The sequence below is a fragment of the Heliangelus exortis genome, chromosome 12 (genome assembly GCF_036169615.1).
Source record: "Heliangelus exortis chromosome 12, bHelExo1.hap1, whole genome shotgun sequence".
Taxonomy (NCBI): Eukaryota; Metazoa; Chordata; class Aves; order Apodiformes; family Trochilidae; genus Heliangelus; species Heliangelus exortis.
In genome coordinates this window covers 14,309,528-14,322,056 of record NC_092433.1, presented here as the reverse complement: position 1 = coordinate 14,322,056, position 12,529 = coordinate 14,309,528, and the positions used below count along the sequence as shown (strand labels likewise).

Here is a 12,529-nt window from a genome sequence, read left to right as displayed (position 1 = left end):
TCGTCTGGAAAACCCCCTCTCTTGAGGGGCCACGTCAGTCTAATCCTCTGCTGATCCTTCTCCTCCAGCAGCTTTATGAAAATACTCCACTGTGGCATGAACCAAGCTGGCTGGTGAAAGGCTCTTGCTCCCTCTCTCCACAAAACCATTGGATCATTTTGTATGGAAAAGACATTTCAGATCATCGAGTCCAGCCACCAACCACCTCTGAACATGAGTGACAGGAGTTCTCACCTCACCCTGCATTTCAGCTTTGGTTTGAACAGTTGGCAAACACACAGCACACACAAAAATCTTCTGGACTGTGCACATGGCCACATCCATAGGATGCCAAGGAGGAAACACTGAATTATTTCTGTTTATATATAAGGTTCTCAGGGAATACTTCCTTACTTGACTGAATGCCATTACCAAACCCTTTTAATGCCATAATTTACATCTACAATTATAATCACTGAAACCTCCATCATTTTATGTAATTTAAGCAGTTCCTTAAGAATGAGGAGCAATACTACCTTTTCCAACTCAGCAAAGCAATCTGAATGGCAAAACACTGCATCCAAAGACAACCAGAGCAGTGCCTACAATGGCCACAAGACAAAACCATGCAAATTAAACAAAGCAAAAGCTGACAGTTAATCTATATTCAGCAAGCTGTCACCTTAGCAACTCCATCACACTTTGTGGTACATATGCCACTTTGAACAAACACCTTAAAAGCAGCACCTCCACACTGTATGCTCCTTCCCATGATGTTCTTTCCAGCACTTTGCAGTTCCCCCCCTGAAAATAAATTCCATTATGACCCCTGTGGCCAGTGCTGGAGAGCCAGCCAGACAACTGCTGTTTCCCACACTGCACCCCAGGACCATATTACTACTTAAATGCTTTTATTCAGTGCCAAGGAGAAAGCTGCACATGCAGAGGTTTGGTGTGAGCACTCTGCCTTCCATCACCAGCTCTGTGCAGAGCCAGCATCACCTCTTTCTGCCTGTCCCCTTCCCCAGCACCAGCAGGAGGTCCCCTCTCCAGAGCAAAGGGGACACTTCAGACCCCTGGCATCACATGTAGTGCCATGAATCCAGGTTAACTCAGGAACCACAGGATTCAAATGATGGAGAGGTTTTATCACAAGTACCTCCAAGCCTGTCCTCCTCTGACTGCAACATTTGAATCCAGAGATGTCAACATGCAGGGCCCTTACCCGGGGCTCCAATTATGCAGATGCTGATTTACAGGAGTGATGACTGAAAGATCTCCCTCATAAAAATTGTCAAGGAGACTTTAACCATGTATGCCTAATGGCACAACCCTCTATCTCCAAGCATCTTTTTGCCAGTTTGAAAGTCAGATAATTTTTGTTCTTCCTTTCATTGAAACCTGGTTTGCATATATAATCAAACCTAGCATTAATGAATTCCTAGCATAAATCTCCCTTCTCATCTTCTATTCCTAATGCTTCAAGCAGCTACACTCGGATAAAACCAGTGGATTCTGCCAAGAAGATGGCTTACCATGAGGAGATGCTACCAGTTTCACCCAGGAATTCCCACTGAAGCAGAAAATAAGTCCAAAAATTCCTTGCTTCCTGGAGCACTGTTATCTCAGCCATATGTGCTGATCCCACATAACTCATTTATACCAGCTCCCACTCTGGGCTGCTTGAGAATCATCAGGACTTAAGTGAATTGTTAGGTGACCTTTTAAAACCAACTTTTCCATGATCACACCATGAGCCTAAGTGGAAAATGGTAGGCACTTCTCAGTTGAAAGATGACATTTATTTGCAGTGTGGTCAGGCACTGCTGACCTTTTCTCCTTCCCTCCTTTTCTGTACCAGCATTTATACCATTTTAACAGCAACTTTTTGATGGGACAAGATTAGCATGGTTCTCAGTTTCCAAGCAAATACGCACACAGATAAATGTGCATGTGAACAGCATACAGAACAGCCAGCTCTCTGCAGTCTGCATAAAAACATGGGATCACAAGACAGATTTTCTGCTCTTTCACTTGTGCTCAGGGTTTTCAGTCTTTAGGGCTTCCATCCTTCTTCTGCTCCCCTGCAGATGGTTCAGCAATGCCAAAGCTTTCAGAATCACAAGACACCAAGAAGCTGAGGCTGGAAGAGCACAAGGGAAAATACCATGTGGGCACTGCTATTACTCTGCTGCCATTACCCCAGTCCCACTGGCAGAGTGACACATGGCTGATGTGGCTTTCACATCTGTCTTCACCAAGACTACAAAAACTTTTCAGATCTTTTCCTACCGCACACAACAGAACCTGACGCCTAACAGCAAAATCCATCCCCCAGTCCTTCCTTGTAAAAATTCCTTGTCCAACAGTTTCCTGCATACAAACTACTGATGTCACCATACATATCCAGATGTCATATGCCCAATGACAGGGACCCATAGAGCCTGTTGCCTGGATCTCTGAGACACCCATATCCTGCTATTGCACCATAGCAATTTTTGTCTGTAGAGAGCTGCTGTGTATTTTGCATGCATTATACTAAGCTGCCTATAAGAAATCATCCAATTAATGACAGCTTACAAAGAAGGGTTAGTTACACAGTAATTACCTTTCTAATATTAAAATACCATAGAAATGGATTTACTTTTTTTTTTTATTAAGTGGCACAGGGCTTATTGACCTGATATTACACATACAGGACCTTTGGGGTAGTAACTCAGATCATGTTTTCAAGAACAGCTCAGTACCTACACCCCAAGGCAGACATCAAAACAACTGACAAATTTTTATATGTGTTTGAGTACCTTACACATCAAGGTTGAAGGGCCCAGCACTAAAATCAGCATCTGATCCTGGCATTGCATAAGCAACATCAACAGGCAGAAAGAAATATTTTATTAAAGCTTTTTTTCAGTGTGAGCTCAGAGAAGATCAAACACTCAACTTTTCCAGCCCTGCATCCAAGAGGAGCACTAAGCTTCAGCAAGTTTACCATGCACCATCTCCTAGAGCCTCTGCCCATGCCAAGACAGCAGCCCTTCTGGTTAAGCAAAAACCAAACAAGCACAAGCAAATGTGATGAAGAGCCCCAAGCAACTATAAAATATCTCAGGCCTATAATACGCTATACAGAGCAAACTACTAATCACACAAGAATTACCTTATTTTTTTTTCCATTTATTTTCAGCCTCTCAAGATTTCTAGGCTTTTCTGGGACACACTTGAAGCATGCAGCTACTTACGTCCATTCATACGCATGCAAATATAATCCAACAACAGCACTCCATGACCAGATGAGCAATCAGCATTAGGACAAAAGACAAGACTTATTATCAGTCTTTCAAGATTCAGATTCCTTTTGCCTTCCAAACACACATCAGTTTATGAGGCAAGGGTTGCTAACCCTTTCAGAAGCTGCACCATCAAAGGAAACCTGACTCTTGCCAGGCTAGCAACAGCCTGGCCTTTTTCCTGGCTCCCAAGTCCAATGAGCAAGCACATGATGAAGGCAAGGAAGAACAGGAAGCTCAGCTCAGTCTGTGTACACACAGGTTGTTGAAACCACCTTGTAATTCCTTTGTCCAACTTCCACCAGAGATGACTGAGATTTTGTTGTCCAAATGCCCTGAGCTGCTTTGGAAATCTTTGGCACAGCCTTTGAGGATGCTCAGGAGCAGTGATGACCTGCACTCATGCAAGGCCTGGCATGTATTTTTTTTTTTCTGCTCAAAGGCAAGAATCAAAACAAGTCCTCAGACACATGTGGGTTCACTGAACAAAGTCCATTTCCAAGTTGTCCTATAAGAAAAGCCCCAGTGTCCACCAGATTTGTCCTGCAACATAAATGACTCCCATCTTCCCTGATAGAAGCAGAATGGGCAGCACAGAGCTACTTCCCCAGTCCTTGTGCCCAAAACACTCCTCTGCTGTGCCCACACCAGCCCGGGCAGGGCTGCAAGCTGGAGGAGCAGGGAATTTTAAAACACCCCTCTCCAGATAACCAGCCAGGCAATGACAGTGCCTCCCAACCTGCAAAACGGTGGAGTTTCTGCAATTTATCAAGGATTACAGGGCAAGGTGTTAGGGACAGCACTGAAGGTCCTGCTGCTTTACACAGAAACTGAACAAAACTCAGGTTGCCTTGGGTCTAACAGGAGGAAAGTTGGTGGTGGCAAATCACAGCAAGGAAGCAGCACAAGTAAATAAAAACCTCAGCTTAGTGACTAAGTTTCCGGTTTTAGAAAAGTGACTTTGCAAGTGACCACCTGATCACAGGTGAAGTCCTGGATTCACACATCACAGGGATGCAGAGCCCTGCTTTTCACTTGCTTTGCTTTTGTAGGGCTCCAGAGGGGCAACAACTGCAAAACAAGTGGCCCACAACTGACAAACTTGCTCACTTTTTTTCAGACCCCAGTAACAGCACATCCAGAGATCCACACGACTGAAATTAATCCAGAGAGATGAAGGAACATATTTCTTCTTTTTCATCTTTCCATGTTTATTATTGTCAGGTGCCTGCACAGGAGAGCCATGAAGTTGTAATAGTGCTTGTAACATTGCAACTAGTTGTAGTGCCTCAGTAGATTACAATAAACAATAAGCTTCAGAAGGACAAACATCTGTGGAGTATCAGCCATAGGGGAAAAAAAACAAAAAAGGAGCAAAACCAAACACAGCTTTTAAACAGCTTTTACCTGCCTGTGCCATGAAGCAAGAACTAACCAAAGCCAGAGAGCCTCCTTAGTGCAGTTGTACATAGCTTTTCAAGACCAGATGTGATCCATACATTGTAAGTACACAATCCAAGGTGGAGCTCCGAGTTCTCAGAAAACACAACTCCTACTTAATTGCTACATCATTTTTTGTTCTGTTTTAATATTGTTTCAGTTTTTTCTCTTTTAAGCATTGCTGGGCTTCAGCCAGCATTGTCTCTTAATGGCTTCTAAATGAAATTTCTTAACTGTAAATAAGATTACAAAGTACATGGGAAATACAAATGAAAACATATTACAGTGCTGTGAATATTCAGAAGAATCAGACATATCTCAGCATCTTCTCTCTGGGTCCCAGCAGACAGTCAAAGGAAAAGTCTGAAGAAGGTCAGATAAAGTCCTCGCTCCCCAAGACAGAGGTTGATGTCTGAGCCAGACTCCAGGCAAGCTGCAATTTGCACCCCTATGTACTGCTTCTGCAAGAGCTGTGGTTTCACACCTGAGAAACCTACAGTCACACCTGTTATCTCCACACCTGCAAATATTTGCCCTCATTTATACACTAATTTGAGCAGCACCACTACACAAGAGCTTTATTAATGACAGAGCCAACTGGGCCTCCCCAAAGTGCCCAAAACATGAGAGTGCAAATTCAAGGCCAGACCATTTGAACCAGCTGAGGACATTTTCCACCTACACCATCTCCACCCTACCAGCCCTTCTGAGAAGCCCTCCATCTCTTGCCAGTTGTGCTGCAACACCACAAACCTTCCCCCCAAGAAGGAGAACCACCCAACACTGGAATCCCTGTGTCACCAACTGGGCTGTGAACTTTATTCCTCTGCAGATGCAATCTGGGACTCAAGTAGGAGGTGTGAAGAGGCACCATTAATAGCACACAGGCTACAGTACACAGACAACAAGGCAGAAAAAGAGTTTTTTCCCCTGCTTTGATTGCAGAAAGGGCTTCCCCCCACCTCTGTGTTCTGCCTGCTTGCTTTTCATAGTAGAAACCAAAAACTTGGCATTCTGGGGAATAGGCATTAAGAAAGCAGAAGTTAACACCTCCTTTTTAGATAAAAAAGGCAAAACAGGCAACATTAAAATTACTTGCAGTCGCTTTCCCAATTCCTAAAAACCTGCCAAAGTGTGTATTATGATGCAGCTGCCATGTCACTTGCACACTGGTCACACCCCCTGACAGGTGATGACTGTAAAGGTCTGAAAAACTCATCAGCCTTAACAAGAGCAGGTTTAATAAATCCCAGTGAAACCAGCACATTTTGCATGAAAATCCCCACTCACACATCATTTAACACCTGAAATGAAACAGCTGTAAATCCAGCAATTAGTGGAGTAATTTGACTGTTCTGATCAAGTGCACCAAGGGCTGCGGGGGAATGGGAAAGTGGATGCAGAATTGGATGGAGCATTTGGTGGTTTTGAAAGTTGAAAATTGTAATTAGGCTGGAAAACAAAAGGAGACTGAGGGAGACATGGACATGGAGTTGAGACTAGAGATGATGGAGAGAGGTGGAAAACAGTCAGTAGGCATGGTGAGAGATGGGAGCAACATGATGAAATTTGGATAATCCAGAAAGCATTTGAAGTGTATATTAGAAAAAACCCAATTCCACATTCTGAGATATCATACACTTAAAATGTGCATAATTCTTCTCACATGAGCATTTCAAAACAGGAGAAAGTAAGTTCTCAGGCCATCTTAAATGTGAACACACTCTACATCCTTCTCCTGCATCCCCTTATTTCCTGATACACCCCAGGCCTGACAGGAAAGCTCAGTTTGCAGGCAGCAGAGTGTGTTTATATTCCTGTACATATACAAACAGGCAACGTGCAGATCAAGCAGCCAGAGGAGCTCCACATGTGGCTTTCAACCACGACAAAGGCACCTTTTCTGTTTGGCTGCTGGAAGAAGTTACAGACTAGGAAACCGCCAAGAGAGCAAGAGTTTCCACTTGCTGTCCCAAGGATGCCAACACACCCGGGGGAAACTCTTTCTTTGAAGGGCACAGACCATACCCCTCCGGGCCAGAGCCCTTCCCGAAGGAGCTTCCTTCCCAACCATCACAAGACACAACTTCACCAGGCAGCTAGTCAAGAGACCATGCTCCCAGAAGCCATTTGCCATAGAAATGGCTTTGTTCCCCATTTTCTGCTTCCCAGCGAGCACTGCAGAAGGTTGTTTCACCCCTAGACTGGTGTCTGGAGCTCAACCCCTGGATGTCCTGACTTCCTGAGGCAGGAGCAGCAGCACTGGATGGGTCTGAGGAACACAAGGGACCCTCTCCATACTTCCCATCCAGGTCACCCCACTGCAGGGCCACCTTGTCCCAAGCCCAAGGCACCACCAGCTCCCCACCACCCAGCTTTGCTGGACCTGGTGCTCAAAGGCACCCAGCAGGGAAGAAGAGATGGTGACCATGGGCAGAGACCAGGTCTGGGGCATTCAGCTGCCCCCAGCACACCAAAAACACCTCCTGGCAAACAGCCTGTGGGTGGGCAGCGGGTGCCAGCGTGTGGCTAAAAGCACCCACGCGGGGACACAGCCCCCCAAAATATGCAGCTTACATAACCCCCCAGCCAGCCGGCGTTAGGGGAATGTGATTAATCCTCCGTGACATGTTCTGAACTTTCCGTTCAGGGAGGCTTCTCTCCTCCCGCAGACCTACTGGCGATGGCTGTCATTTGACCTGCAGACTTCACTACGAATGAGCATCAGAGCAACACACAGTGACATTGCTCCGCACACCAATTATCTGCCTCCTTCCCCGCTCGGCTCAGAGACAAGTTTGCTAAATGCATAACGAGGATTTATTTATTATTATTATTTCCCCACACTGTTAAAAAAAAATCGTTTACATCCAGCACAAGGATGAAGAGAGGAGAGACAGACAGACAGACACACACACACACTCTGACACCCCCAGCCCGCCCCGCCGGCCACATCTCTGTGGGATGAGTGCCCCCAGCCTCAGCCCCGAGCCCCCAGCGCCCCTTCCCGAGCCCCGCCGCTGTCCCAGCCCCGCTCCCACCTGTTCCGCGGGGCGCAGCGCTCTGCGCGCACTTTGGGGACAGCCCCCCCAAACCCTCCCCCGCCAAGCCGAGCCCCCCGGGACTCACCCACTCGAGCACCCTGAGGAAGGCCAGCGGCTCCTTCACCACGCGGAAAGTGCCGGCGGAGGCGAGCTGCGAGCAGAGAGAGGGGGTCAGCTCCGCGCCCGCTCCGCGCTCATCCCCCTCCGCGCACACACACACGCACACCCTCCCCTTCCCGCACCCCGCGGGGCTCCGCGTACCTGGTCCACCGCCTCCATGGCGCCGCAACCCCGCGGAGGGGAGCGGAAGGGAGCGGAGGGGAGCGGAGCCGCCCGCCAGTCGGGGATGCGCGGCGCTGCCCCCGCGCAGGCCGGGCGGAGCAGCCGGGCGGGGCCCCGCGCCCCCCGCACCGCCCCGCCACCGCGCAACGCTCCGGCCTCCGCCCGCTGACCGGCCCGGCTGCCCCCCGGCACTCCACTGTTTTCTTAATTAGTAGTAATTATTATTATTATTTTAAAATCATTTTTATTTCGAGGCATGAAGGAAAAGGAAGACGTCGGGGATTGAAGGGGGGGGGGGGGGGGGGGGGGGGGGGGGAGAAGAGAGAAGAATAAGAAGCAACAAAAAACACCCCAAACTGCATTCCCTAGAGTCTGCAAAGAAACTCGGAATATTTGGGTGCTTAGCACCCCGTTGCACCGTGCCCATCCTTCCCTGCCCGCCCTCCGCCCCCGCGGAAGCTCCGCTGCAGCGCTGCCCGCCCGCTCCCTCAGCTCTCGCTCCCTCCTGCTTTTGTAGCATTTCCTTGACAGCAGAACGGCGTTTTCTGCCTGGCATTGCCACCGTTCTGGCCTCGTTTCCCAACACAGCCTTAATAATGACAAAACATCGCGTGTGGCACAGCCTGGCAGGAGCAGCAGCTCCCTGTGTCCGTTCACCCCCCTTCACTGAGTGTTCCCAGTTCTTTGTGGCATTAAAACATCACCAGGAAGTTTAAGTGTTAAGATGGAGTGATGGAGCCAGATGCTGACCCAGCAAAAGCTTGGGAAAGGGCTGAGGGCAGAAACCCATCACCCTATTTAACAGCACACACCCAGACAAGAGATTCGGGCCCCACTTCTGCAAACAGTTTCATTTCCACTTAATTGCCATCCTGACCAATTGTGCCACCAAGACACCCACCCTCAAATAGGATTTGGGCCCTAATTAGGTCATAGACCACAAAATCTGCCCACAAAATACCTGAGGCCAAAGTTTAATAAATCCATTAGTTTTCTCACACATTATCACTATTTCACTATTAAAAAAAAATAAAAAATAAAAAATGGAGTAAACAAGATGCACATGGGAGAATGAATTTCTGAAGGTTTCATCTAAGTTTGAGGTAGAGGATTTTAGGTCAAACTTCTTAAACAAACCCAGATGAAGTCGGTGGGAACTGGGTCCAGTTCTATTTTTTTTTTTTTTTTAACCCTATCAAAACTAGCTTTGAGGTCAGAATTGCATCTCTTCTATTATAAGAAACAAAAAATTAAAAAAAAAAAAAAAAAAAAAAAAAAAAATTGCATTCTATGTCCTCCTTTCTTCCTTCCCTAGGAGAAAAAACAGGAAAGAAAAACGGACAACTTTTTTCTTACTAAAGTTAAAGCCAGTTTATTTATTTATTTATTTAAATAAAACCTTTATAAAAATACAAAACACTTCCCAGCAATTCTAGTAACTGCCTATTGGTGGCCCAGTGCCACGGGAGGCACAATCCCTTCACAGCGGCACAGGGACAGAGCATCCCCAAGCCTCCAAAAGGCACAAGCAGGTAATGAAACAAAATTCACCCTCAGACTTCCAGCCACAGCTGCCCCCAGCGGTGTCGAGGAGCTGGGACATTGTGAGCCACCTGCCTTCAGCTCTCTCAACTGAAAAAGAAATCAGTTCCCTCCCCAAGAGGAACATGGTCACCATCCCCTCCCCTGGAGATTTTCAGGTCTGGTGTCTGATATCAGCCATATTTACCTTGTGCCAGCACAAGGAACCACAAAAATTCTTGGCTGTAGGAAATTTCATTGCCTGAGGTTTTCAGTGACTCTCACGTGCTGTTTCCTTTAATAGGTTTCTTTCATATAGGAGAGACATACAGCTGTGGTTGTGTTGAAGCAGCTCAAAAACCTCCTGAGAGATTAAAAAAAAATATACTGAAACATTTAGTAACTGAACAGTTGACTGGGGAAATGTGGAGAATCGTTTTTTCTTAACGTTATTGATAGTATCCTCTGGAAGAAACATGCCCAATCTCCATTTATTGTCATGGAGAACTGGAAGCCTAATTCACTCTCCCTGTTTTAATTACCTATTACAGACCTGAGCTCTTTAGTAGCACTTCAAGATCAGTTTTCAGAAAACATCAGAGATAGAAAAACAAAAGCAAATATTTGTGAGACCTTCACCACTGGTAGGTTGGTCCTTTCTGAAAACTGGGATGGTTTCCCCAGTAGCTCAGCATACTTGGACTTGCAGCATTTACAGGAGCTCCTTCATGCTTCATTTTCCATTCCCCTTCTACTGTCCCAGCTGTGTTTTGGTTTGGTGCTCTTCAGTGCTCCACCATCCCCACCTTTTGCTGGAAGTCCTTACAGAACCATGGCAGCAACCTGATTTTATAGTCTGTGCTCAGTGCCTCTTCTAGCTGGTATTAAGCCTTCCAGATGGCTATTAGCATTCAGACCAGCATGGCAGAGGGTCTCTCTTTGGCTTTCACAGCTGCTCTCTTCACACATGGTCCCAGTTCAGAAGTAGGAGCCTCTTCTGTCAGAGGATGTAGGGAGGCAATTAGGAAAGCTAAGGCCTCCTTGGAACTTAACCTTGCAAGTCAGGTTAAGGATAATAGAAAGGGCTTTTTCAAATACATAGCCAGCAAAACTAACACTAGAGGCAATATTGGCCCACTAAAGAATGAGCTGGGAGCCCTGGTGACAGAGGATATAAAGAAGGCAGAGGTGCTGAACGCCTTCTTTGCCTCTGTCTTTACTCCTGCAGGGTTTCCGCATGAGCCCCAGACTCATTTAACCCCAGAAGTAGTCAAGATAGATGAAGAGTTTGACATAGTAGATGAGGATTGGGTTAGGGATCAGCTGAGTAATCTGGACATCCATAAGTCGATGGGTCCAGATGGAATGCATCCAAGGGTGCTGAGGGAGCTGGCGGAGGTCATTGCTAGGCCACTCTCCATCATCTTCAATAAGTCATGGGTAACAGGAGAGGTGCCTGAGGACTGGAGGATAGCAAATGTCACTCCAGTCTACAAGAAGGGCAAGAAGGAGGACCCAGGTAACTATAGACCGGTCAGCCTCACCTCCATCCCTGGAAAGGTGATGGAACAACTTGTTCTTGTCACTATCTCCAGGCATATCAAGGACATGGGGGTCATCAAGAGCAGTCAGCATGGTTTTATCAAGGGTAAATCATGTTTGACTAACCTCATAGCCTTCTATGAGGAAATTACTAGGTGGATAGATGATGGAAGAGTGGTAGATGTGGTTTACCTTGATTTCAGTAAAGCATTTGACACCGTCTCTCACAGCATCCTGGTAGACAAGTTGATCAAGTATGGGTTTGGTGATCAGGTAGTGAGGTGGATCAGGAACTGGTTGAAAGGAAGGAGTCAGAGAGCTGTAGTCAATGGGGCAGAATCTGGTTGGAGGGGCGTGACTAGTGGAGTCCCTCAGGGGTCAGTACTGGGACCGGTGTTGTTCAATATCTTCATCAACGACTTGGATGAGGGTATAGAATGTACCCTCAGCAAGTTTGCTGATGACACTAAGCTGGGAGGAGTGGCTGACACACCAGAAGACTGTGCTGCCATTCAGAGAGACTTAGACAGGCTGGAGAGTTGGGCAGGGAGGAACAAGATGAAATTCAACAAGGGGAATTGTAGAGTTTTGCATTTGGGGAAGAACAACACGATGTCCCAGTATAGGTTGGGGGCTGACCTGCTGGAGAGCAGTGTAGGTGAAAGAGACCTGGGGGTCCTGGTAGACAAGAGGATGACCATGAGCCAGCAATGTGCCCTTGTGGCCAAGAAGGCCAATGGCATCCTGGGGTGCATTAGAAAGGGTGTGGTTAGTAGGTCAAGAGAGGTTCTCCTCCCCCTCTATTCTGCATTGGTGAGGCCACACCTGGAGTATTGTGTCCAGTTCTGGGCCCCTCAGTTCAAGAAGGACAGGGAAGTGCTTGAAAGAGTCCAGCGCAGAGCTACTAAGATGATTAAGGGAGTGGAGCATCTCCCTTATGAGGAAAGGCTGAGGGAGCTGGGTCTCTTTAGTTTGGAGAAAAGGAGACTGAGGGGTGACCTCATCAATGTTTTCAAATATGTAAGGGGTGAGTGTCAGGGAGATGGAGCTAGGCTTTTCTCTATGGTGACCAGTGATAGGACAAGGGGTAATGGGTGCAAGTTGGAGCATAGGAGGTTCAAGTTGAATATCAGAAAGAATTTTTTTACTGTAAGGGTGACAGAGCCCTGGAACAGGCTGCCCAGGGGGGTTGTGGAGTCTCCTTCACTGGAGACATTCAAAACCCACCTGGACACGTTCCTAGGCGATGTACTCTAGGGGGCCCTGCTCTGGCAGGGGGGGTTGGACTAGATGATCTTTCAAGGTCCCTTCCAACCCCTAGGATTCTATGATTCTATGATTCTTCCCAGTTCTTGAGCCTCCTAGTCCAAACCTTGCTCTGCAAATGGTATGAGACATCTACACCTCTTTTTGATGCTACATAATACAACA

The 12,529-nt window shown here is 47.0% G+C and overlaps 1 protein-coding gene across 1 annotated transcript in view; it reads right to left on the bottom strand.

Moving 5' to 3' along the window:
- Positions 1 to 8,047, bottom strand: part of SYNPR (synaptoporin) — a 102,027-nt gene extending 93,980 nt beyond the window's left edge. The window contains exons 1-2 of the mRNA XM_071756198.1: positions 8,015 to 8,047; positions 7,839 to 7,904 (exon numbers count right to left, since the gene is read on the bottom strand). Of these exons, the coding sequence (XP_071612299.1) occupies positions 7,839 to 7,904; positions 8,015 to 8,032 (84 nt within the window). The 5' untranslated portion in view covers positions 8,033 to 8,047. The remainder of the gene's footprint in view (positions 1 to 7,838; positions 7,905 to 8,014) is intronic.
- Positions 8,048 to 12,529: the final 4,482 nt, after the last annotated feature.